This window comes from Siphateles boraxobius, unplaced genomic scaffold (genome assembly GCF_051911475.1).
Source record: "Siphateles boraxobius isolate OS27281-9 unplaced genomic scaffold, OSU_SipBor_1 19, whole genome shotgun sequence".
Lineage (NCBI taxonomy): Eukaryota > Metazoa > Chordata > Actinopteri > Cypriniformes > Leuciscidae > Siphateles > Siphateles boraxobius.
The window spans coordinates 12,983,636-13,011,415 of record NW_027508799.1 but is presented as its reverse complement, the minus strand read 5'-3'; the positions used below and the strand labels follow the sequence as shown (position 1 = coordinate 13,011,415).

Below are 27,780 nucleotides of genomic sequence, written 5' to 3'. Positions count from 1 at the left end.
TGGTTTGGTTTTGCAGTGCGGGTAATGCACCCAGCACAACCGCAAATGCTGTTCATCATTAGCTTTGATAGAAATTTTCCTGAATATCTATTTGCATTTCTTCATCTGTTCCACCCTCTGTCCCTCCCTCTCTCGCTCAATCTCACAAGGCTGCATATTTCTCAGTTTCTTGTTTCTCTCTCTCCCGAATATTCATTTTGTGTTTATATCTTGACGCCGTTTATAGACATGGCATGTGATGACTCTTATACCGTCCTCATCATCCCTCTCCAAAACAGCCTCTACAGCCCTGATGCTCTGCACTGCTTCCACTGGGTAAGAGACGGATGGTGTTCCTCAGATGGCATGGGACAGTTCTCAAAAGGGAGCAAATCGTATAAAACCTCCTCTTGGAAAAAGCAGGCCAGTCTATTGTTATTAAACTTAAAAATGAAATGGTTTGCAAAGACAAATGTTGAATGTAAATTTGCCAAAGCCTTGTCTGACATTTGCTGTCTAAAAGTTTAAGACTTATGTAGTTTGCATACTTGGACAGGTTGAAACGAGGTTGGAAGGTAGATGGCTTGGACAAAATGAGAACTATGTAGGCCATGTACTGTTTTTTAAATACTTGCCAAGGTGTTCTCCGTTGTTGCTAAGCATGTCTTTGATGGTTGCTGAGGTGTTCTGGTTGCTAGGGCATTGCTAAGTGGTTGCATTGCAGTTGTTAAGATGTTTGGTTGCTAGACGTAATATGTTCTGGATAATTGCTAACGGTAGCTAAGGTTAAGCTAAGGTTCTAAACGGCTGCAAGGCAACCTATTAGTCTCAGCCTCAGATGACTGAGGTACACACAAAATTGTAAACACTTCAGGGCTGCGTCCAAAAGCTTAAAGGGATAGTTCACCCAAAAATGAAAAATAGCCCATGTTTTCCAATTCTGATGTCATTCTGGTGAGAAATTACTGTTGAAGTAATTAAATGTTTGCTTAGTTTTCACCAAAACTCACTCTATTTTGCTGTAGATTATTAAACTCTTACACTGCCTCAGAAGTCTGTCTGAAATCCATTTTGTGGTGTACCTTCGTGCGCAAATGCTGCATGCAAAGTTGATGCCTGATAATGCTGCCTGAGTTTTTGGATGCAGCCCTGGAGTTTTGAAGTCATCATCTGACTGGTTAAATTCCACAGGGTTTCCATAAGACGTGTGTGCCGTGTTCTTTAACAGTCCATTTGGAAACAAAGACGTGACTCTCATGGAATAAAAAAGCCGTCATGTTTGCAGCTGTGACAAAGAAAGTTTATCATGGTCAACTAAACATTGGATTTTCATATGTGAAGTTCATGGCATAGACAAATAAAATTGTAAATTAGATACAAAAGTGTCATGTCCTCCCCAGTCTAGGGTTGGGGATGTCAGTGACAAGGATAAAAAGAAATAAGGAACTATGGTCTTTAACAGCTACGTCCCCTGTCCTGTCCAAGCTCACAGACAATCATTACGAGGGCGAGAGTATATTCTCAGAACAAAGACTCTTTATTCGCAAAACAACATAAATAACAGGGACCCCTGATCTTCAGGAGGGGTTCAGGCCAAAATAATAAACAAAATTAATTTGGCTAAAGGGATGAAATCACTTACAGTTGTGGTCAGAATGAATGGGACCCCTGGTAAATATGATCAAAAATTGCCGTAAAAAATAAATCTGCATTGTTTATTCTTGAAATCATAATGTGAAATCACATTATGAAATAAATGTTTTTCAGCAAAACACAGCTACGTCACACGTAGGCTAACTATTGGCCGACGCTGTTCATGTGGGTGATGCGTGTGACATATCACAACAGAAGCTTACGCTATTACACTACGTCAACTGACTCGAGGCCCAGAGAGAAGGAAATGAATAGTTGAAATAAAGTCGTTATTTTGGTTTTTTTGCGCACAAAAAGTATTCTCATCGTTCTATAAACGTAAGATTGAGCCACTGTAGTCACTTGGACTATTTTAACAATGTCTTTAATAACTTTTCGAGGCCGGCAAGTTTCAATCCCTGAAGAAGCCTATGGACTAGTATGGAGGAGTGATCCAGCTCTCAGATTTCATCAAAAATATCTTAATTCGTGTTCCGAAGATGAACGAAGGTCTTACGGGGTTGGAACAACATGAGGGTGAGTAAATACTGACAGAATTTTCATTTTTGGGTGAACTAACCCTTTAATCATCAATCACAATGAGTAAAACCAAAGAAAACAGTTCTGATGTGCAGCAAAAGATTTTTGACCATCACAAAATAGAAAGTAGCTGTAAGAAAATAGATAAAGAATTGAAAATCCCCATTTTGACCATCAGGGCAATAATTAAGAAGTTCCAATCAACTAAAGATGTTACGAATCTGCCAGGAAGAGGACGTGTCTATATTTTCTTAATGCACGGTTAGGTGGAAAGTTTGAGTGGCCAAAGACTCTCCAAGGATCACAGATAGAGAATTGCAGAGATTACTTGAGTCTTGGGGGTCAGAAAGCCTAAAAAAATTTATCAAACAACCCCTACATCACCACATTTAGTGTGGGAGAGTTTCAAGAACAATCCTCCTCGCTCCTCCAAAAATAAACTCCAGCATATTCAGTTGTCAGACATGACTGAAACTTCGAAAGGGACCAGATTCTCTGGTCAGAGAAACAAAAAAAGGGCTTTTTGGCAGCAAACCCCCCAGATGTGTTTGGAGTAAACAGGGATAAAAAGTACCCCATGCATAGAGTTAAATGTACTGCTGGATCTTATATGTTGTGGGCCTATTTTTTGCTGGAGGTCCTGGACATCTTGTTCAGATACATGGTATTATGGATTCTAGCAAATACCAACAGATAAAAAATCAAAACCTTACTGCCTCTGCTAGAAATCTTATAATGGACTGTGGTTGGATCTTACATCAGGACAACGGTCCAAAAGAAACATTAAAATCAACACAAAAATGGGTAACTGAGCACAAAGTGAAGCTTCTGCCATGACCGTCCCAGTCCCCAGACCTGATGAGTGGAGTGAACTGAAGAGAAGAAGCACCAACATGGAGCTGGGAATCTGAAAGATCTGGAGAGATTCTGCATGGAAGAATGATCTCTTGTCAGTTGTTCTCCAAACTCATCAGGCATTATAGGAGAAAACTCAGAGCTGTTATCTTGGCAAAAGGAGATTGCAAAAAGTATTTAATAAAAGAGTGCCAATATTTGTGGCCAATGTGTTTTGGAGAAAAACATTTATTTTATAATGTGATTTCCCCCGCACTTTCAATTCTTTTACTTCAGTGAAAGGTTCGATTTTTGGATATTTTTGAATGAAAGATCAAAATGATAAACAATGCAGATTTATTACAATTAAAGCTGCCAGCATTGAAAGGGCCCTCGCACCCGTGTCACCTCCAACCGTTGGCTTTAGGAAGACAGAGCACGGTGGGCAATGTGCATTTAAGTAGGTAAATATAGGAGGAGTATGTCAAAGTCACTTACAAAAATGTCCTTTATTATGGGGATAATGGCATGCGTTATCACTCAGATAAGTGTTGCTAGCATGCTTTAGCATGTTTCTAGCATGTTTAGAACTCAATGGCATATGTTGCTAGTACTGCATCACAGTGTAAAATATGTCACTTCCTTTTGACAGTGGGTGGCGCTATTACTTTAACTTAAAATTGTCATGTAGATATGTTCAGGGCAGGAATCTTATCAAACGTGTGAAGTTTAGGGCAGATTGAACATTGCCTTCTTCAGTAAAAACAACTTCCTGTTTAATTGCATTTATATGCGTTAGCACTTAGCTAAGAATTGCTAGCATGTTTTAAGATGTTTCTAACATGTTTATAACTCAATGGCATATTTACTATGTTGCTAGTACTGCATCACACTGTAAAACATGTCACTTCCTTTTGCCAGTAGGTGTCGCTATTACTTTAACTGAAAATTGCCATGTAGATTTGTTCAGGGCAGGACTCTTATCAAACGTGTGAAATTTGGGACAGATTGGACATTGCCTTCTTGAGTGACAACAACTTCCTGTTTCATTGCATTAGCATGCTTTAGCCCTTAGCTAAAAAATGCTAGCATGTTTTAACATGTTTATAACATGTTTATAACTCAATGGCATATTATGTTGCTAGTACTGCATCACAGTGTTAAACATGGCACTTCCTGTTGCCAGTAGGTGGCGCAATTACTATAACTGAATATTCTCATGTAGATGTGTTCAGGGCATGACTCTTATCAAATGTGCAAAGTTTGGGGCAGATTTGACATTCCATGCTTGAGTTACAGCAAATTCCTATTTAATTGCAGTAATAGCATGCTCTAGCACTTAGCTAAGTGTTTGCTAGCATGTTTCTAGTATGTTGCTAGCATGTTTAACACTTGCTAGCACTTTTTTATATATTATTAGGAGTCCACAACAGTGTAGAACATGTCACTTCCTGTTGCCAGCAGGTGGCGCTATGAATGTAACTGAATATTAGCATGGACATGTGTTCAGGACAGAACTCTTATTAAACGTGTGAAGTTTGGGGCAGATTGGACATTGTTTGTTACAGCAACTTCCTGTTTCATGGCGAAACATCGAAATTTGTCAGGCCACGAGGATACGCCCTTCGATGAAAATACAAGATCTTCGCAATTTAACGTCGCAAAGGCCTTAAGATTACACTCAACAAATTTGAAGATGATCAGATTAAAACTGTTGGAGGAGTTCGTTAAAGTACGAGGCCTGAAAATGGCAAAAACTGCACACAAATCAGAGAGGAAGATCAAAATGGCTTACTTCCTGTTGTGTTTAGGAATACGCTCCAAGAGACTTTTTTGTAGGTATTGGGTCATTACATGCATGTACCTATTAGGAGTCCAGAACAGTGTTAAACGTCACTTTCTGTTGCCAGCAGGCGGCGCTATGATATAACTGATTATGAGCATGGACATGTGTTTAGGAGATAACTTTTATCAAATGTGTGAAGTTTGGGGCAGATTGGACATTGCCTTCTTGAGTAACAACAACTTCCTGTTTCATTGCATTAGCATGCTTTAGTCAAGTAAAGTCAAGTCACCCTCATTTATATAGCGCTTTTAACAATGTAGATTGTTTCAAAGCAGCTTTAGCACTTAGCTAAGGATTGCTAGCATGTTTTAACATGTTTCTAACATGTTTATAACTCAATGGCATATTTAATATGTTGGTAGTACTGCATCACAGTGTTAAACATGTCACTTCCTGTTGCCAGTAGGTGGAGCTATTACTATAACTGAATATTCTCATATAGATGTGTTCAGGGCAGGACTCTTATCAAACGTGTGGAGTTTGGGGCAGATTTGACATTCCATGCCTGAGTTACAGCAAATTCCTATTTAATTTTAGTAATAGCATGCTTTAGCACTTAGCTAAGTGTTTGCTAGCATGTTTTAGCATGTTTCTAGTATGTTGCTAGCATGTTTAGCACTTGCTGGCACTTTTTTATATGTTTTCAGGAGTCCACAACAGTTTTAAACATGTCACTTCATGTTGCCAGCAGGTGGCGCTATGACTGTAACTGAATATGAGCATGGACATGTGTTCAGGACAGAACTCTTATCAAATGTGTGAAGTTTGGGGCAGATTGGACATTGTGTGCCTGAGTTACAGCAAATTCCAGTTTCATGGCGAAACACTGAAATTTGTCAGGCCGCCGAGGAGACGCCCTTTGACGAGAACTCAAGATCTTCGCAATTTAACGTCGCAAAAGGACTTAGATTACACTCACCAAATTTGAAGATGATCAGATTAAAACTGCAGGAGGAGTTCGTTAAAGTACGAGGCCTGAAAATGGCAAAAACTGCACAAAAATCGGAGAGGAAGATCAAAATGGCTAACTTCCTCTTGTGTTTAGGGATATGCTCCAAGAGACTTTTTTGTAGGTATTGGGTCATTACATACATGTTCCGAATTTCATACATGTACTTGAAACGTAGCGGGAGAGGGCACTCCGTTGAACCTTTATAGGTGGCGCTATCGAGCCATTTTGCCCCGTCCAATTCTGAAACGAATATCAGATGTAAATTTTCGCCAATTCTGACGCGCGTTCAAATTTTCGTGAGTTTTTGTGCATGTTTAGGCCCTCGAAAATGTGATTGATTTCGGAGAATAATAATATATATATATATATATATATATATATATATATATATATATATATATATATATATATATAAATATAGCTGCGAGCAGCGATTACGGGCCCAAGCCGGTGGCACCGCCACCCTGGTGCCTTTAGGGTTATTGTGCACGACGTGACACAAAATATCTGCTGGCTATCTGCCGAACGGCTCTGGTAGTTCCGCTTCAGCACTGATGATGTTGTAGAAATAGTGCGCTCTGGTTGGTCTGGATTATTCGGGATTTTTTATTTTATACAGAAATAAGTTATTTATAATTCAGATGAGAATAAAGTTAGTGTTGATTAAAATGAAGGAAAACAAATATATTGATCTGAAATATAGCACATTAATTTTAAATTTATTTAGGTTCAATTACCAAACATACAATCTTAATTTAATTTAAAGCAAACAATACATTTAAAAGATATGGGTTGTATGCACTTTTTTTTTAATAAAAAAAGATATATATCCAAAAAACAAGGCCTTAAAGGGTTAAACTCTTGTCACTGTAACAGACACAATCTTTCTCTCTCTCACACACACACACACACACACACACACACACACACACACACACACACACACACACACACACACACACACACACACACACACACACGTCAAGTCACTTCCATTTTAGATGCAATATTGAATAAGCAGAAAATTCGGATTTTCTGCTCTGAAAATATAAATAAGCATAAAAATTGAATAAGCACTTTTAATATTCTAAACAGAATAAGCACTAGTCGCTAATGAATAAGTACTAGTACTTAATGGAATAGATACTAGTATCTAAAAAATAAGTACTAGTAGCATGAAAATAGAGACTAGTAGGTTAAAATGATAAAATGTTAAAACGGCTTGCCATATTGGCTTAGAGAGAGAGAGAGAGAGAATGACCTTTTAGATACTAGTACCTATTAATAGATACTAGTATTTATTCAATAAATACTAGTACTAAGTCATTAGATACTAGTACCTATTAAATAGATACCAGTACTTATTCATTAGCTACTAATACGTATTCAAAAGAATATCTAAAGAATAAGCACTAGTATCTAAAGAATAGGCACTAGTACTAAAGAATAAGCACTAGTCGCTAATGAATAAGTACTAGTACTTAATGGAATAGATACTAGTATCTAAAAAATAAGTACTAGAAGCATGAAAATAGAGACTAGTAGGTTAAAATGATTAAATGTTAAAACGGCTTGCCATATTGGCTCAGAGAGAGAGAGAGAGAGAGAGAAAATGACCATATTCAAACCAAAATATCTGACTTCCTCTTGGTCTGAGCTAATGACAGTTAATTAGAAAGTTGTCCGGCTTGATCTGAACAATATGCGTACCGAGTTTTATGATTGTAGATAAAACTATAAAACTAACCCCCCCACTTTTGTCAAAAGGTGGCGCTACTGAGTCCCTGCACCACGCCCGTTTCTGAAACTTTGCACATGTCTACAGGCTAATAAATGTGATCTGTCTGTCGAGTTTCATGCAATTTTAAGCAATTTCAGGCATGCTAAGAGTTTCAAAAGCATCCAAAAAGAATATTAAAGTTTGATGCGTTGCCATGGCACCAGTATCTAAGATATCAATAATCCTTTCACAGGTCTACATCTGCCGTGTATTTACATTATACAGATGAAGTTTGAAGCAAATCGGGTTAAAATAAGAGGGTGATTTCAAAGCATTTTGAAAGTGACACACTTCCTGCTGCCAGTTGGTGGCGCTATAACTTTGACTCACAATAGTCACATCCATGTGATCGGCCTCTTACAACGAACACACTGCTGAAGTTTCATTAAGATCAGCTAATGTATGCTGAAGTTATAACACACTTCCTGTTTCCATTATTCGCCATAAATTCGTTTCCTCGTCACGGCCAAACCGTTTGAGATATCAGAAATCCCCTGGCAATTTTTCATCCTCAATGTCTTGACATCATGCTGACCGAGTTTCGTTGCGATTGGTTGAATTCTCTAGGAGGAGTATATCGAATTCCAGGGGCATACGCTTCCAAACAAACCATAATAGCCGACTTCCTGTTGGGCTGGGGTAAAAAGTAAAAGTACAAAGGATATATAAACCGTTGAGATCTATATGTGTACCGAGTTTCATATTATTACATGCAAGCGTGTTTGATTTATGGACCAAGTTTTCGGACCCCGTTCCAGGGGGCGCTGTCGAGCCCCCCTGCCACGCCCGGGTACCACCTTCAGCCCGGCCCTGATGGCCGCGGGTTCTGACCTGTGTGCAAAGTTTCAAGAGTTTTCGTGCACGTTAAGAGCCCCAAAAGTGCCCGAATAGTCGTTAGAATAATAATAATAATAATAAATATAGCTGCGAGCAGCGATTACGGGCCCAAGCCGGTGGCACCGCAACCCCGGTGCCTTTAGTTACCTAAAGGCACCGGGGTGGCGGTACCGCCGGCTTTGGCCCTTCATCGCTGCTCGCAGCTATATTTATATATATATATATATATATATATATATATATAAAAAGCCGGTGGCACCGCCACCCTGGTGCCTTTAGGGTTATTGTGCAAGATGTGACACAAAATATCTGCTGGCTATCTGCCGAACGGCTCTGGTAGTTCCGCTTCAGCACTGATGATGTTGTAGAAATAGTGCGCTCTGGTTGGTCTGGATTATTCAGGATTTTTTATTTTATACAGAAATAAGTTATTTATAATTCAGATGAGAATAAAGTTAGTGTTGATTAAAATGAAGGAAAACAAATATATTGATCTGAAATATAGCACATTAATTTTAAATTTATTTAGGTTCAATTACCAAACATACAATCTTAATTTAATTTAAAGCAAACAATACATTTAAAAGATATGGGTTGTATGCACTTTTTTTTAATAAAAAAAGATATATATCCAAAAAACAAGGCCTTAAAGGGTTAAACTCTTGTCACTGTAACAGACACAATCTCTCTCTCTCACACACACACACACACACACACACACACACACACACACACACACACACACACACACACACACACACACACACACACACACACGTCAAGTCACTTCCATTTTAGATGCAATATTGAATAAGCAGAAAATTTGGATTTTCTGCTCTGAAAATATAAATAAGCATAAAAATTGAATAAGCACTTTTAATATTCTAAACAGAATAAGCACTAGTCGCTAATCAATAAGTACTAGTACCTAATGGAATAGATACTAGTGTCTAAAAAATAAGTACTAGTAGCATGAAAATAGAGACTAGTAGGTTAAAATGATTAAATGTTAAAACGGCTTGCCATATTGGCTCAGAGAGAGAAAGAGAGAGAGAGAGAGAGAGAGAGAGAAAATGACCTTTTAGATACTAGTACCTATTAATAGATACTAGTATTTATTCAATAAATACTAGTACTAAGTCATTAGATACTAGTACCTATTAAATAGATACCAGTACTTATTCATTAGCTACTAATACGTATTCAAAAGAATATCTAAAGAATAAGCACTAGTATCTAAAGAATAGGCACTAGTACTAAAGAATAAGCACTAGTTGCAAATGAATAAGTACTAGTACTTAATGGAATAGATACTAGTATCTAAAAAATAAGTACTAGTAGCATGAAAATAGAGACTAGTAGGTTAAAATGATAAAATGTTAAAACGGCTTGCCATATTGGCTTAGAGAGAGAGAGAGAGAAAATGACCTTTTAGATACTAGTACCTATTAATAGATACTAGTATTTATTCAATAAATACTAGTACTAAGTCATTAGATACTAGTACCTATTAAATAGATACCAGTACTTATTCATTAGCTACTAATACGTATTCAAAAGAATATCTAAAGAATAAGCACTAGTATCTAAAGAATAGGCACTAGTACTAAAGAATAAGCACTAGTCGCTAATGAATAAGTACTAGTACTTAATGGAATAGATACTAGTATCTAAAAAATAAGTACTAGAAGCATGAAAATAGAGACTAGTAGGGTAAAATGATTAAATGTTAAAACGGCTTGCCATATTGGCTCAGAGAGAGAGAGAGAGAGAGAGAGAAAATGACCATATTCAAACCAAAATATCTGACTTCCTCTTGGTCTGAGCTAATGACAGTTAATTAGAAAGTTGTCCGGCTTGATCTGAACAATATGCGTACCGAGTTTTATGATTGTAGATAAAACTATAAAACTAACCCCCCCACTTTTGTCAAAAGGTGGCGCTACTGAGTCCCTGCACCACGCCCGTTTCTGAAACTTTGCACATGTCTACAGGCTAATAAATGTGATCTGTCTGTCGAGTTTCATGCAATTTTAAGCAATTTCAGGCATGCTAAGAGTCTCAAAAGCATCCAAAAAGAATATTAAAGTTTGATGCGTTGCAATGGCACCAGTATCTAAGATATCAATAATCCTTTCACAGGTCTACATCTGCCGTGTATTTACATTATACAGATGAAGTTTGAAGCAAATCGGGTTAAAATAAGAGGGTGATTTCAAAGCATTTTGAAAGTGACACACTTCCTGCTGCCAGTTGGTGGCGCTATAACTTTGACTCACAATAGTCACATCCATGTGATCGGCCTCTTACAACGAACACACTGCTGAAGTTTCATTAAGATCAGCTAATGTATGCTGAAGTTATAACACACTTCCTGTTTCACGTTTCTCGCCATAAATTCGTTTCCTCGCCACGGCCAAACCGTTCGAGATATCAAAAATGATATCCCTGGCAATTTTTCATCCTCAATGTCTTGACTTCATGCTGACCGAGTTTCGTGGCATTTCTTTGAATTCTCTAGGAGAAGTACTTTAAATTCCATTGCATGCGTTTTACAAACAACCCTAAATAGCCGACTTCCTGTTGGGCTGGGGTAAAAAGTAAGAGCATGAAGTATATATGAACCGATGAGATCTATATGTGTACCGAGTTTCATATTATTACATGCAAGCGTGTTTGATTTATGGACCAAGTTTTCGGACCCCGTTCCAGGGGGCGCTGTCGAGCCCCCCTGCCACGCCCGGGTACCACCTTCAGCCCGGCCCTGATGGCCGCGGGTTCTGACCTGTGTGCAAAGTTTCAAGAGTTTTCGTGCACGTTAAGAGCCCCAAAAGTGCCCGTATAGTCGTTAGAATAATAATAATAATAATAATAATAATAATAATAATCCTTAGGAAAACAATAGGTAGGGATGCACCGATCCACATTTTTTCACTTCCGATCCGATCCCGATACCTGAATTTGGATATCGGCCGATACCGATACTATTCCGATACCAGAGCTGTGTTTGCTTTAATATTATTATTATTATTATAATTGTTGATTTTATATGATGTTGCAATAAACTCCTCTCAACAGGCAAGTATGATATGTACGCATGTATGCATATGTCCCAAAAGGCAACTTGAGGTAAGTATAAGGTTAGAAAAGGAAGTCAGAAAAACAGGATTAACAGGAAAAATCCCATTCTGAAAATAAATATGCAACTGTAAGTGTTTCAAATTGATTGTCATGTCAATATTTATTACATTTAGGGATGCAACGATACCATATTTCTGAACCGATCCAATCCCATACCAAATATTCTGAGTATCGACTAATACGGATCCGATACCAGCGCAGTTTTTTTTAAATCAAGTAGAATTTCTAGAACTCTGTGTTGAACTGGTAAACACTGTTAAACACAATCTACTTAATACAGACAACTTCATTATAAAGAAAAACAACAAATAAAAAAAAAATTATCATAACCTATGACAAAAATTATATTATACACTAGATTAGAACTCTAGAAATTAGAAATTTAGTCTAGAAAAATCACGAGTGCACAATAATTGTATCAAATCTGAACATAGTGAAAAAAACATTATTTAGCGGGGAACAAATAAGAGACAATAAGTGTAGGCACCAGCACTAAATCTGGTAAAACGTTACACATTGCTGTTTGTATTGTTGTAAAATACATTCATGAAAAACAAGATAACAAAAATCAAAAAGATCAATTATTGTATATACATAGTCTAGCTACTATAAAATTAAGACATTTTTTATATGTATAGCACAGCTGTTTATTGAGGCAGCAACATATGATAGATGCGACATTTAATAATCTTTCATTGCGCAAAAGTATTATGATATGATTATGAAAGACTCCAGTACAGTGCGGCACAAAGTGCTTATGCGCATCCCGAGCGCAGAATGATGCGCTTGAAGCAACACAGACTCACAGCGCGCACCGCTTCGAGTCCGCATTGAAAAGTTCCAAGCACAAAGGAAAGACATATTGATGCGTAGTGTATTATACAGTATCTATCTACGCAATAGTTTATTCAGCCTTTTCTTTTAACAGTTTTAAATTTCAGTTACTGTGAAGAAGAATTATAGTGCTCTCCAGTGTTGTGATCTAACAGACACACGGTAAAAAGTAACATGATTAAGGTACAGCAAGTCCAGCAAGATAGTCATTTTATACGAAACCATAGAGCTTTATCTACAGATCAAGTATACTAATAGTAACATTGAATCATCTTGGAGAGTTTCATCGAGTTGACCGTCATAACCGAACGCGCCGCGCTGTTGAATGCTGAATGGAGAATGATTGACAGCCGCAGCGGAGGGGAAAAGTTTACGTGATCTTGAATTTAATTACTTAAATATTCATTTCTATCTCACATTGTACTATAGAATGGCTTCAGAACACTTATAATATAGTGCACGAACACTTAAAGGTTCTATATAATGCTTTTGTGGGGCTTAACATTAACACAATAGTAAACACACAATATCGGATTTAGATCGGCCTCGTCTGACCGATACCCGATCCGGCAAAAATGGCAGTATCGGAGCCGATACCGATACTGGATCGGATTGGCCCCATCCCTAACAATAGGGCCTTCGCCTTTTCAAGGCTTGGGCCCTAATAATAATAATTCTTAGGAAAACAAAAGGGCTCTGCGCCCTTTCAGGGCTTGGGCCCTAATAAAAAGAAGAAGAAGAATCCTTAGGAAAACAATAAGTGTCACGGCGTGGGTGTTGTGTTTTGTTCCTTGTTCTTGTCTGTCATGTGTTTCCCTGTCTTTACATGTTTTGCTGTTCCCCGTTCTGTTGATTAGTCTCCCCAGGTGTTTCTGATTAGCCACGCCCCCTTGTTATCTTGTTAAGCTTGTTTGTCTGTGTATTTATACCCTTGTTCTTCAGTTGGTGTTTGTCGGTCGTTGTTTGATGTGAGATGTTCCCAGTTCCTTATTCCGTCTCTTGTGTGCCTTATTCTGAGGTTTCCCTGGATTTCTGTTGTTGGATTATTAAAGTGCTTGCGATTGGATTCACTCTCTGCTTCATCCTTGCTGCAACGCAACAGAACGACCGACCCTAAAATGAATCCAGCAGCACGGACCTCGTCTGATCTCTCCAGCATGAGCCGGGAATTCGCGGGTCGGGTCGCAGCCTTGGCTCTGGATAGCCCTGATTTATTTCAGTTCACGTGGGGATTTATTCCTCTTGCTACTTCCTGGTCCCTCGGAGACGAGGCTATTAAATTCTGTTACCGGCTGGGGGCTAAGGAGGTCAACCCGAGGGAGCTTCCAAATATCTCTGGTCTGGACTGGAGAGAGGCACTCTCCCGATGTCTGGAGAGCTTCCTCCCATGGTACGCCAGGTCATCATCTGACCTCCACGCCCAGCTGGATTTTCACGTCCAGCCAGAGCTTCACGTCACCCACGTCCAGCCAGAGCTCCACGTCACCCACGTCCAGCCAGAGCCTCACGTCAGCCACGTTCAACCAGAGCTTCACGTCAGCCACGTCCAGCCAGAGCCTTCACCGCCGGTCCCGTCCAGCACAGAGCCTTCACCGCCGGTGCCGTCCAGCACAGAGCCTTCACCGCCGGTCCCGTCCAGCACAGACCCCTCACCGCTGGTCCCGTCCAGCACAGACCCCTCACCGCTGGTCCCGTCCAGCACAGCGCCCTCACCGCTGGTCCAGTCCAGCACAGCGCCCTCACCGCTGGTCCCGTCCAGCACAGCGCCCTCACCGCATGTACTTCCTGTCAGCCCAGAGTCCTCGCCGCTGGTCCCGTCCGATCCAGAGACTGTTCAAGTCACGTCTGCCGATCCAGAGACTGTTCAAGTCACGTCTGCCGATCCAGAGACTGTTCAAGTCACGTCTGCCGATCCAGAGACTGTTCAAGTCACGTCTGCCGATCCAGAGACTGTTCAAGTCACGTCTGCCGATCCAGAGACTGTTCAAGTCACGTCTGCCGATCCAGAGACTGTTCAAGTCACGTCTGCCGATCCAGAGGCTGTTCCAGAGACTGTTCAAGTCACGTCTGCCGATCCAGAGGCTGTTCAAGTCACGTCTGCCGATCCAGAGGCTGTTCAAGTCACGTCTGCCGATCCAGAGGCTGTTCAAGTCACGTCTGCCGATCCAGAGGCTGTTCAAGTCACGTCTGCCGATCCAGAGGCTGTTCAAGTCACGTCTGCCGATCCAGAGGCTGTTCAAGTCACGTCTGCCGATCAAGAGGCTGTTCAAGTCACGTCTGCCGATCCAGAGACTGTTCAAGTCACGTCTGCCGATCCAGAGACTGTTCAAGTCACGTCTGCCGATCCAGAGACTGTTCAAGTCACGTCTGCCGATCCAGAGACTGTTCAAGTCACGTCTGCCGATCCAGAGACTGTTCAAGTCACGTCTGCCGATCCAGAGACTGTTCAAGTCACGTCTGCCGATCCAGAGACTGTTCAAGTCACGTCTGCCGATCCAGAGACTGTTCAAGTCACGTCTGCCGATCCAGAGACTGTTCAAGTCACGCCTGAACCTTATCGCTCTATGTTTGTTTCTGTGTTTACGTCTGTCCTTGTGGCTGTTTCTGTTCTGGTGTCTGTTCCAGAACCGGAGCCAGTGTCTGTTCCCGAGCCAGTGTGTGTGTTGTCTGTTCCCGAGCCAGTGTGTGTGTGGTCTGTTCCCGAGCCCGAGCGTGTGTTGTCTGTTCCCGAGCCCGAGCCAGTGTTGTCTGTTCCCGAGCCAGAACCAGTGTTTGTGTTGTTTGTTCTCAAGCCAGTGTGTGTGTTGTCTGTTCCCGTGCCAGAGCCAGTGTTTGTGTTGTTTGTTCTCGAGCCAGTGTGTGTGTTTTCTGTTCCCGAGCCACTGTGTGTGTTGTCTGTTCCCGAGCCAGTGTGTGTGTGGTCTGTTCCCGAGCCCGAGTGTGTGTTGTCTGTTCCCGAGCCCGAGCCAGTGTGTGTGTTGTCTGTTCCCGGGCCAGAACCAGTGTTTGTGTTTGTTCTCAAGCCAGTGTGTGTGTTGTCTGTTCCCAAGCCAGAACCAGTGTTTGTGTTGTTTGTTCTCAAGCCAGTGTGTGTGTTGTCTGTTCCCGAGCCAGAGCCAGTGTTTGTGTTGTTTGTTCCCGAGCCAGTGTGTGTGTTGTCTGTTCCTGAGCCCGAGCCAGTGTGTGTGTTGTCTGTTCCTGAGCCCGAGCCAGTGTGTGTGTTGTCTGTTCCTGAGCCCGAGCCAGTGTGTGTGTTGTCTGTTCCCGAGCCCGAGCCAGTGTGTGTGTGGTCTGTTCTCGAGCCCGCATGTTTGTTGTCTGTTCCCGAGCCCGAGCCAGTGTGTGTGTTGTCTGTTCCCGAGCTAGTGTGTGTGTGGTCTGTTCCCGAGCCCGAGTGTGTGTTGTCTGTTCCCGAGCCCGAGCCAGTGTGTGTGTTGTCTGTTCCCGAGCCAGAGCCAGTGTGTGTGTTGTCTGTTCCCGAGCCAGAGCCAGTGTGTGGGTTGTCTGTTCCCGAGCCAGTGTGTGTGTTATCTGTTCCCGAGCCAGTGTCTGCCGTTCCCGAGCCGGTGTCTGCCGTTCCCGAGCCGGTGTCTGCCGTTCCCGAGCCGGTGTCTGCCGTTCCCGAGCCGGTGTCTGCTGTTCCCGAGCCGGTGTCTGCTGTTCCTGAGCCGGTGTCTGCTGTTCCTGAGCCGGTGTCTGCTGTTCCTGAGCCGGTGTCTGCTGTTCCTGAGCCGGTGTCTGCTGTTCCTGCGCCTGAGTCTGCTGTTCCTGCGCCTGAGTCTGCTGTTCCTGCGCCTGAGTCTGCTTTTCCTGCGCCTGAGTCACCGCCCTGGCCGCCCGAGGGGTCTTCACCGCCTGAGTCTGCTGTTCCTGCGCCTGAGTCACCGCCCTGGCCGCCCGAGGGGTCTTCACCGCCTGAGTCTGCTGTTCCTGCGCCTGAGTCACCACCCTGGCCGCCCGAGGGGTCTTCACCGCCCTGGGCGCCCGAGGGGTCTTCACCGCCCGAGGGGTCTTCACCGCCCTGGCCGCCCGAGGGGTCGCCTGCTCAGCCTGCTCCACCCACGGTCCTGGTCCGCCCTCACTCCACGAACCTCCGTCCCTCCCCCAAGACCGCCTCCACTTCACCACCCTCCTGAAGTTTAGTGATTTTTTATTTTTTTTGTCTCAAGGGGCGTCGGGAGCCGCCCATAGGGGGGGGGGCTATGTCACGGCGTGGGTGTTGTGTTTTGTTCCTTATTCTTGTCTGTCATGTGTTTCCCTGTCTTTACATGTTTTGCTGTTCCCCGTTCTGTTGATTAGTCTCCCCAGGTGTTTCTGATTAGCCACGCCCCCTTGTTATCTTGTTAAGCTTGTTTGTCTGTGTATTTATACCCTTGTTCTTCAGTTGGTGTTTGTCGGTCGTTGTTTGATGTGAGATGTTCCCAGTTCCTTATTCCGTGTCTTGTGTGCCTTATTCTGAGTTTTCCCTGGATTTCTGTTTGTTGGATTATTAAAGTGCTTGCGATTGGATTCACTCTCTGCTTCATCCTTGCTGCAACGCAACAATAAGGCCTTCGCCTCTTCAAGGCTTGGGCCTTAATAATCCTTAGGAAAACAATAGGGCCTTCCCCTTTTCAAGGCTTGGGCCCTAATAATAAACAGAGCAATTCCAAGAGGGTCCTCACACCATCGGTGCTCGGGCCCTAATAAAAAGGAAAGCTTAACATACAAAAGTAACAAAAACTGTACAGTCTCTTGATCTTTAGAGGCCAGTGAAAACACTGCAACACAGGGATAACTCTTAAAATAATACTGCTGCAAGCCAACAGCTACCACAACGCTACAACAATAACTGGATGTCTAGGGCAGGAGACGGAGGACAGAACGGCAATGATAATTACTGCGGAGCACAACAAGAAGTTCTCCATCACTGCCGTTTTTCCCAGCATTTAAGCACTACTTTCATTGCAATCTTCCGCAGCTGATCCCAATTAAGCACTGCACAGAGGGAGAGAGAACAGCACACAATCACAATATACATCACATCACCAAGAATGCAAATAAACAACAAAAAAAGAAAACTTTACGTCCGGGATGTAAGAAAAGTAAGAATTTTTGCTGAACTAAATATTTGCTTTAAATAATACTTGCATATTTTCTGTATGCAGAGCAACTGTTTTTATGCCAAACAGGCAGGTTTCGACCAATGCAGTAATCTCAAAATGACCAAATATCAGTTGATTGATCAGATTATCAATATCACAAACAATTGTTTGTGAAATATTCTCCAATATATGCTCTAGTCGTAATGCTTTATTCTTATTCTTTTTACTGTGCCACCACACTTGATACTGATACTGTCTTGATACCTTAGTGTGAGGTTCAATATTTATGCTGTTTTGCTAAATTAAGGTATTTCTTTCAGCTGAAGAGACGAAGAGATCTGGAAAGACAGAAGGACGTCCTGTGGGCTGGACTGCAGGTTGTGGAACAAACACAACTGTGGTACCAGAATCGCCTGCATCTGAATTTACGAAGGCACATTAGCTTTAGCACGGGAGACTATGAAGGAGAGGTACGTACCGTCACAAAACATACCTGAGTAAACCTGTCACATAAAAACAGAAGTATAGGTTTAGGGTTAGGGTTAGAATAAGTTGACATATAGTTGCAAAGTTACTGATAGTCAGTGGAGTATCTGTTGGAGGACCATCACAATAAAGAGTCAGCAGATATTAAGCAGACAGTCTACTAATTCTCTAATGATAGTTAGTTGACATGTAGTTACAAAGTTACTGATATATAGTCAACAGAATGTTCAAAAGGGACCATCAAAATAAAGTATTACCGAAGTATACACCTAGAGGCCTGTTCCTGCAGATTTTAATTCAAACCCTGCACATTTCTTAATCTCAAAACTCTTTCTTGCTTTTTAGAATATATATACAAATGCAATTTAATTTGGAAGCATAACAACTAAACATCTACAACCAACTTAGAAAAATAGAAATAAAACACTAACATATTTTTCCAAAAGTCAGATTTCTAAGGCTTGTTTTTGATTAACCAGGAGAGTTTTCTTTACAGAACATTCTATTTAGGTTAAAACATTTTTTTCAAAATGTGTGGTTCTGTAAAGCCCTTGTCGTGTGAGTGTGAAGGAAGGAGACCGGGGTCAGCTGGCTGACACTCGTGGGTATTTTATTTAACAACTCAAAGCTCTGGCGCCACATGCGCACGTCGAACACAAATCTCATTCACAGTTTAAAAATACTCTATCAGGTTTGTCTTTCACAAAGACCTCTTCCCATTTCCCACGAGACCACAGCCCTTCTCTCTCCTCGATTGCTGGTTCCAGTCTGCTTTATACGGTCTCCCCACGCCAATTACTGCAACGAGACACAGGTGTCAGTCATTTTACACTTGACCTACTTACCGCCGCTCGTCTCTCCACTCTCTCTCTCGTCGCAGACCTCGCTGAACCACGCCTCCCCCGCCACATACCCCCACCGTCCGACTCAGGCCGGGGAGCCATCCGGCCTGCAGCCCCCCCCCCCCCCCCCCCCATTCCTAGAGAGGAAGTCAGCCACAGCCATCTGCACCCCCGGCCTGTGGATCACCTTGAACTTAAAAGGCTGTAAAGCTAGATACCAACGGGTGATCCGCGCGTTGGTGTCCTTCATGCGGTGGAGCCACTGCAGGGACGCGTGGTCCGAACAGAGGGTGAACTCCCGCCCCAGGAGGTAATAGTGAAGAGTGAGGACCGCCCATCTGATGGCCAAACACTCCTTCTCTATGGTGCTGTACTTAGTTTCTCTTTTTGAGAGCTTACGACTAATGTACAGCACCGGGCGGTCCTCCCCCTCCACCTCCTGGGACAGGACAGCGCCCAGCCCCCTGTCCGGCGCGTCAGTCTGCAAAAGAAAAGAGAGAGAGAAATTAGGAGAGTGCAGGAGCGGACCGCCACACAGAGCAGCCTTAACTTGAGTAAAAGCCTGTTGGCACTGCTTCGTCCACTGGACCGTATCTGGTACCTCCTTTTTAGTGAGGTCACTCAGCGGGCTGGTGAGTTCCGAATAGTCAGGAATAAACCTTCTGTAATATCCCGCCAGCCCCAGGAACTGTCTCACCTCCTTTTTGGACTTAGGTCTGGGACAGGTTGCAATTGCTGCTGTCTTGTCAATTTGGGGACGCACCTGCCCATGACCCAAGTGGAAGCCCAGATACCTTACCTCCACCCGCCCAACTGCACACTTCCTCGGGTTGGCCGTTAACCCCGCCCGTCTCAGCGCCCCGAGGACGCCCCTCAAATGCTCCACATGCCGCTGCCAGTCATTACTGTAGATGAGGATATCATCCAACTACGCAGCGGCATATGGAGCATGGGGTTGCAGAATTCTGTCCATGAGCCGCTGAAACGTGGCCGGGGCCCCTAACAACCCGAAAGGAAGTGTCACAAATTGGTGTAACCCGAACGGCGTGGTGAAGGCTGTTTTTTCTTTGGACATGGGAGACAAGGGGATCTGCCAATATCCTTTCGTTAAGGCCAGCTTTGAATAAAAACGAGCCGTGCCTAACCGATCAAGCAGCTCGTCAATCCGCGGCATGGATAAGCGTCGAATTTCGACAATGCATTCACCCTGCGATAGTCCACACAAAACCGTACCGAGCCGTCCGTTTTAGGAACTAAAACTATCGGGCTTGCCCAGTCACTGTGGGACTCCTCAATTACTCCCATCTCCAGCATTGCCTCTAATTCCGCCTGAACCACTTTTTTTTGTGTGTTCAGGCAATCTGTATGGCCGGCCGCGAACCACCACTCCCGGCTCTGTCTCAATATGGTGCTGGATCAGATTAGTACGACCATGCAGGGGTGAAAACACATCTGCAAATTCTTTTTGTAACGTGATCTCCCCCCTGGGCCAGGGCGAGAGATTTCCCTTTCATGATCGCTTCTGGGCCCGAGATCCTCCTCTCCACTCACTGCCATCACAAGCAACACTGACTCCTCCTCACTCCATTTTTTTAGGAGGTTGAGGTGGTAAATTTGTCGTGAATCACCCCTGTCTGTCCGTACAACCTCATAATTGAGATCCCCTCTCCGCTGTGTGACCTCAAAGGGTCCTTGCCACTTATCTAACAATTTAGAGCTGGAGGTTAGTAGTACAATGAGCACTTTGTCTCCCGGTGCGAACTCTCAAAGCTTAGTTCCCCTGTTATACAGCCGGCTTTGTCTGTCCTGAGCCTGAAGCAAATTCTCCATAGAGAGCCGCCCCAGTGTGTGGAGTTTTGCTCTCAGGTCCATGACTTACTGAATTTAATTTTTGCTATCTGAGCGTCCGTCCTCCCAAGTTTCCTTTAGGACGTCTAACACCCCACGGGGCTGACGTCCAAAAAGAAGCTCGAAGGGGGAAAACCCCGTGGAGGCTTGCGGGACCTCTCGCACGGCGAATAAGAGGGGTTCTAGCCACCTGTCCCAATAATTCATATAATTCACTTAACGTACGTGACATAAACGCGGTGCCTTGATCCGTGAGAATCTCTTTCGGGATTCCCACGGAGGAGTTTAAACGAAACAGGGCGGCCACACTCTTAGCTGATATAGTGCGAAGCGCCACTGTTTCGGGATATCGCGTTGCGTAGTCTACTATAATTAACGCAAAGCGATTTCCCCGTGCCCATCGTTCTAATGGCCCAATGAGGTCCATACCAATTCTCTCGAAGGGGACCTGCACAAGAGGTAGAGGGCGCAATGGCGCTTTTGGGGCGGCCAGTGGATTTACCAACTGACATTCCCGACACGACGCGCACCACCTGCGCACGTTCTCATGAATGCCCGGCCAGGAGAATCGGGTCTATAATTTCCAATTTAATATTGATGGCTTTTAAGGGGTACTCCACTATATCCCAGTGCACACACGTCACCTAAACAATGCGGCCCGTATCCAATGCCCCGGACTGTATCAGGCTTTGATGGATGGAGGTCTGGTTACAACCTGAATCCACCAAGGCCTGATAGGTATCCCCCTTAATACTCACAGGTATCTGGTATAACCCGGCTTGATCGGGGGCGGCCTGCGGAACGTCCGGGATCCGGACCAGTGTCCCAACCTCCATGACCGGGCAGCGGTCCACGAAATGGCCTGGATCCCCGCAACGCCAACAGGCCGGCCCAGGCTTCCCCGCCACTCTAGTGGCAGGAAGCGGGTCAAGGAATTGGCGTGGGGAGAGCGCAGGAACCGCGTCGAGCCCTTCAGGGTGTCCCGGCCCCCCTCCCCTGACGGATCCTCGTGACCCGGCTGGGCCCTCGGCTCCAGCCTTCCAGCTGGGAGGTGCCCTCGGAGGTCCATTGGAGCGGGTCCTGGGGAAAGGAACGGGTTTAGGGGAATGGAGAGAGATAGAGACAGGGGGAGAGAGAGAGACAGATGGCAGGGGTTTGCCGACCCCGGAGCACGCCGCCAGCTGATCCTCCGCCAGTTGGATGGCCAGATCCAGCAACGCCGGCCGGTGGCACTGGACCCACTGGGCAGTCCTCTTCGGCAACCTGGAGACGAACTGTTCCAGCACCACCTGGTCGATGATGGCCTCAGCGTCGCTTCCTCCGGCCAACAGCCATTTGCGGCACAAGTCCCGGAGCTGCTGCGCCAAGACAAAGGGTCGGCCAGCTTCCGCCAGTTCCAGCGAACGGAAGCGTTGACGATGTTGCTCAGGTGCACGAGACACAGGTGTCAGTCATTTTACACTTGACCTACTTACCGCCGCTCGTCTCTCCACTCTCTCTCTCGTCGCAGACCTCGCTGAACCACGCCTCCCCCGCCACAGTTTCATTATGGCATCAACCAGAGGCTACTTAATGTTGCCGTCACAAGCCGTCACAGAAGATCCTCCTTCTCACTTCTGTATTTGTGATTGTATGTCACGTTCAAGTGAAAAGAATACAAAACTGGGGCTTATATTATGATGATAGTTCAAACTCAGGGTTATAGGATTAGTTTTGAGTTTGACAAAACCAAACCAATCTATTCAGGCTTTGTTGGTACTTTGAATGCTGATAATCAAATTTGTCTGTTGACTCAGGCTTTGACCCTGAGTTCATGAAGTGTATGCACATGAAAGGATGAAGTCAGTATTGAACAACCAGTCACATGCCTTGAAATAATATAGACACTGTGATTCACTTCCCGTGAGAGAATCAATGTGATTCACTCCTCTTTGAAAATATGAAGAATTTGAATGCATTTACATTGCAAGAAGAATATATTTTATTTGAAAGCAAACATACTAAACTTTTTTATTTGTACTTTATTTGATTTTCTTTTTTGACATTACTGTCCGAAATGTGTAAATAATGAACCTGTACCTTACAGGGCAGTTGCTCCTATGCTCTGCGGTCCTGTATGCAGCGTGTTAATGGGAGTCTGGGTAGTTTGATGAGCGACTCCTGTATCTGGAACAATTTGGCCCCAGAAGAGACTGGAGGTTCAGATTGGAACCTCCGGTGGAGCAATGCCACACTGGTCAAGGTGAGGGATGAGTAATAATAATAGTGGTATTTTTGTTGTTTTTGTTTCTGTTGTGCAGTATCAGATTCAGCATGACATGCACTGTGTGGATTTTATATACAGGAAGTTAATCGACGAAATCAACAGATTTCCATGTTGGAGCTTGAGAAGGCACGACTTCAGCAGCTGGTGTCTTACAGCACATCTGATAAATCGCATCCGCACATTTACAACTTTAATCTCAAAATGGTTCCAACCAAATCAAACAGTGAATTGTAAATAGTTAAATTAGCTTTGAAAAGAAGTTCTGGTATACTATTGTAACCATTATTTATCAGAAAGAGACCCATAATTGTTTTTTTTTTCCCAAAATATTTGTTGATACACATCAAAATCTGACTTATTAGTGATTCAAAAACGTAAGTTTACATGAGAGTTATACTTCAAAACATGTTTTCTCTGACAAAATGTGTGATCAATACATTAATTATGCTGCTGTATTTGTTCATATGTTCTGGTTCTGTAATAAGGACAATCAAAACAAAACAATCTCTGTTACTTTAATTTCCTATTATCATTGTAAAGCTTTATAAAGCCTTCAAAGAAATTTTTCATTTAGACATAAGCATGACTTTGTGATATGATGTTATATCTGAAATGAAAGAAAATGTATTATATATTTATATAGCACTTTTAACAATATGGACTGTTTGAAAGCAGCTTTACAATGATAATAGGAAATTAAAGTAACAGAGATTGTTTTGGCTTTACAGCTGTTCAAGAATAAAGTTAATGTCCAGCTGAAGTTTGTTTTCCATCGATTCACTTCTGTTGCAAAGATCATTAGTTATAAACTTAGGGGCTGCTTACACGACACTGTTCTAACCGAAAACCCTTAACACGCTCCGGCCCGCTCATTCACAACTCCTTCCTAATGATATCTCCCAAGGGTAGCATGTACAGAGTGAACAGCAACGGTCCTAGTACTGAGCCTTGTGGTACTCCATACTGAACTTGTGTACTCCATCTCTTCGGCTCGTTAAAGACCACTCTAGCCGCAGAATTTGGGATCAGTTGCAGAGGTTTATAGTGCAAGCTGGAAGACCTGCCAGGAGAGCAGATTTAACAAGTTTAGAAAATTCTTCCTCTCCTATAGAAATGAATTGAATTTTTCCTCAGGGAGATTACAATGCACTGCTGATGCGATACTGTTGTAAATGGTTGGATAGTTTTAATTTTCTCCCTGATATTATCAATCTTGTAAGTAAAGAAGTGCATAAAGTCATTACTGCTGTGCTGCTTTGGAAACGTTTGGGATGGAAGCTTTATTTTTTCGTTAATTTAGCCACTGTTTCAAATAAATACCTAGGGTTTTGTTTTTTGTTTTTTCTAATAGGGTTGAAAAATAAGCAGGTCTAGCAGCTTATGAGGACTCTGTATGCAATCGTGCTCTCTTTCCATGAAATGCGATAAAACTCTAGGTTTGTTTTCTTCCTGTTGCGCTCCATTTTTCTGGCTGCTCTCTTTAGGCCCTGAGTGTGCTTGTTGTACCATGGCATTTGGATTATTTTCTTTAAGCGCATATCCTTAAGGAGCAACTGTGTCTAAAGTGCTGGAAAGAGAGAGTCAAAAGTTTCTATCGCAATATTGAGTTCTTCTAAGCTATCTGGGATCCTGAGGAGATTAAACTGATCAGGAATATTATTAATAAAGAAGTGATAGGTCTAACATATTTGTAACACGGACTGCTTTGAAGCCTTGGATAAATGAAGTTTACACGAGACTAGATAATGATCTGAGATGTCATCGCTCTGCTGCAGAATTTCAATGGCATCAACATTGATTCCATGTGATAATAATAGATCTAGAGTATGATTACTACAATGAATATGTCCTAACACGTGTTGTCTAACTCCAATAGAGTTCAGAATGTCTTTAAATGCCAATCCCAATGCATCTTTTTCATTATCTACATGTATATTAAAATCACCAACTATTAGGACTAACAGCCAGTACTAAATTCTTTGATAAAGTCTGTATGGTGCCCTGGTGGCCTGTATACAGTAGCCAGCACAAATCTCAAACGTGATTTTGATACAGTCAAGATCTTCTAAAGACCACCCATGGAAACCCATGGTCGTTCTAAACCTGTAAGACTTTTGTTCATCTTCGGAACACAAATGAAGATATTTTAATTAAAATCTGAGACAGTTCTGTACTCTCCATTAACATTGACAAAACTACCACTTTGGCGCTTCAAAAAGATCATTAAGAGATCATAAAATTAATCCATATGAATTTAGTCCAAATTTTCTGGAGACATGATCACTTTATATGATGAACAGATTGAAATTAGGCTTTTATTCACATATAAACATTGATCAGTGAACAAAAAAAGAAGCTCAACCAATCCTGCTTGGTTCTTGCGAAAGCTCAAACGTGCTGCGTTACAAGTTACCAGTAAATTACAAGTTACAACCTCATGGGTTCTCACATGTCAAGCGAACATGCTTGAGCTCTGATTATCATAACTGATGTGTGCATTGAATGTTTATATGTGGATAAAAGCCTAAATTAAAGCTGTTAAGGGGATAAAGCATTCGTGTCTCCACAGAAATTTTGGACTAAACTGCTCGATTCAATGGAGGGACAGAAATCACACAGAATTTAGTATAAATTAAAGTGCTGAAGTTGAATGAAAGGTTTACGGGTTTGGAACGACATGGGTATGAGAAAATGATGACCGAAATTTCATTTTTAGGTAACTATCCCTTTGAAGGCCACTGAAAATATTGATAATTGCACAAAATTTGGCTCACAATATCTGCCAAATGTAAGACATAAATCCAAACTGTCAGATGTCAGTGACACAATGAATAATGCATGACACAGTATTGCATTAACATTCATTGCCACTGACACTGACATCAAATCTAATGTAATGTAATTTTAGGCCTACAGTATATGAAATTCTAAGCCAGCAAACGCATTCTTCTTACAGTTTTTACCAATTGCTCATACTTACATAATTACTGTAAGAAACATAATCTGTTAAATTATACATATGTATAAATTAGCAATTTTCAATGTATTCGTGGCATTTTTAAATTTGGAGATTTTATGTACATTTGAATGATTTCCATTACACGAGAGTAGATGTTAAAACTTCATGCTGATTTGTACTCGGCTTTCGCCAAGATAAGTACCAACTAAGACGTAGCTTTACAGTAACCTATGCTTCTCCATCCATTTACGCTTCTTTCCAAATGGTGATGTGAATTTCCTTCTGCCTGGTGTTAATAGTATTTGCACACACAACGGCTGCAACCACAGTGCGGTCCCCTCATGACAACCGCCTGGATTGAGCAGAGTAGGGGACATCTCTAAGGTCTTCAAGTGGGCACCTTCCGTCCTCAGTGTTTCGTCGACTAGCCCACGACACCTCAAGAGGGCTCGACAGTGACTCTGGCGTCCCAGAGTCACCCCCCTCCGTCCCCCACTCAACTCAGCCCAGCTCACTGACCTTTACATCCCTCCTGCTGCTGAGACTGCTACTTTGACCTAACCACAATCTCTGACAACCTCTCCACAACCCGACCATATGCGCCAACCCGTTTGACTAAGGCTGTCGAACCCCACTGCGGACGTTAAAGCGATCAGTGTCAACGGTTCCGTATGGCATACTACCGTAAAACACAATATCTGTCCAAACACCAATCCTCATTCACGCAAAATACACAGGAACGTAATAACTGTAATTACTATGCAAAATATACAAATAAACCAACGGACTCATCACATTTTCAAGAATTTTTCGAAACCGTAGCATGGCGGCCAGCCAGACTCTTTCCGTCTCAACAGCAGCCAGTTGCTGCTCCTCTCTGCTGCTTCAGATAAGTTCTTTACTGTGCGACGCAACTCTTGGCCACTGAATCCGACGTCTCTGAGGAACCGGGTTTTGGAGTGTGCCACAAATCCTCGACAACCCACTTCCACTGGATAAACCCGGACTCTCCATCCTCGCTGTTCTGCTTCAGTGGCCAGCTGAGCATACTGCAGTTTCTTCCTCTCATATGCCTCATCTACAGCATCCTCCCATGGCACTGTTAACTCTATCAGTTGAACAATGCATGCTGATCCAGACCACAAAACAATATCTGGTCGGAGGTTAGTGGTGGCAATCTCAGGTGGAAAAATAAGCCGTTGATCAAGATCAGCCAGCACTTTCCAGTCCCTAGCAGCTTCCAGTTGTCCTGAGCGAGAATTTGTTTTAACACCTTTCCTTGGTGGTTGCTCGCCTGGGGGGAGGAATATTGTCTTCTGTGTGTAATGTTTTGCTAGAACAGGTCGCAACTCATTGGTCATGTTACGCTTGTCTTCCAATGCTAAAGCCAAACATTGGAGTACTTGGTCATGGCGCCAAGTAAACCGACCTTGGCTAAGAGCCACCTTATATCCTGTCAAAATGTGCCTTAATGTGGCAGGTGATGAACACAAAGGACAAGAGGGATCCTCTCCTACCCAGAGGTTTAGGTTCTGTGGTGATGGGAGAACATCATATGTTGACCTGATAAGGAAACTGATCCTACTCTCTTCCATTGACCAATGGTCTTGCCAGACCATTTTGTGTTGTTCCACACTCTCCCATCTCATCCACTCTCCCTGCTTGGCCTGGGAAATGGCCTTTATACACCTCATCCTCTCCTCCTGCTTTCGCACCTCGTTGACTACGAGCTTCCTCCTTTGAGCAGGGGCTGCCTTGTGCCATTTAGGAGGAGCAAAACTGAGCCCAAAACCCCCTCTTCCATGCTGTACCTGCCCCACGATATCACCAATTTGAAGGGCAGCCTTTGCCTCTTCCACAGATTTCTTTGCTGACCACTTTCTACCAGTTTTTAACACAGGTGCTGCCTCCCTTACACAT

At 43.0% G+C, this 27,780-nt stretch overlaps 1 protein-coding gene across 1 annotated transcript; it reads left to right on the top strand.

The window, feature by feature from the left end:
* Positions 1 to 12: 12 nt before the first annotated feature.
* Positions 13 to 23,661, top strand: LOC143742507 (uncharacterized). Its single transcript, XM_077235389.1, has 4 exons — positions 13 to 315; positions 17,780 to 17,929; positions 22,722 to 22,877; positions 22,980 to 23,661. Exons 1-4 carry the CDS (start codon positions 25 to 27, stop codon positions 23,133 to 23,135), a joined length of 753 nt encoding a protein of 250 aa, XP_077091504.1. The 5' UTR covers positions 13 to 24; the 3' UTR covers positions 23,136 to 23,661.
* The last annotated feature ends 4,119 nt before the right edge of the window (positions 23,662 to 27,780 follow it).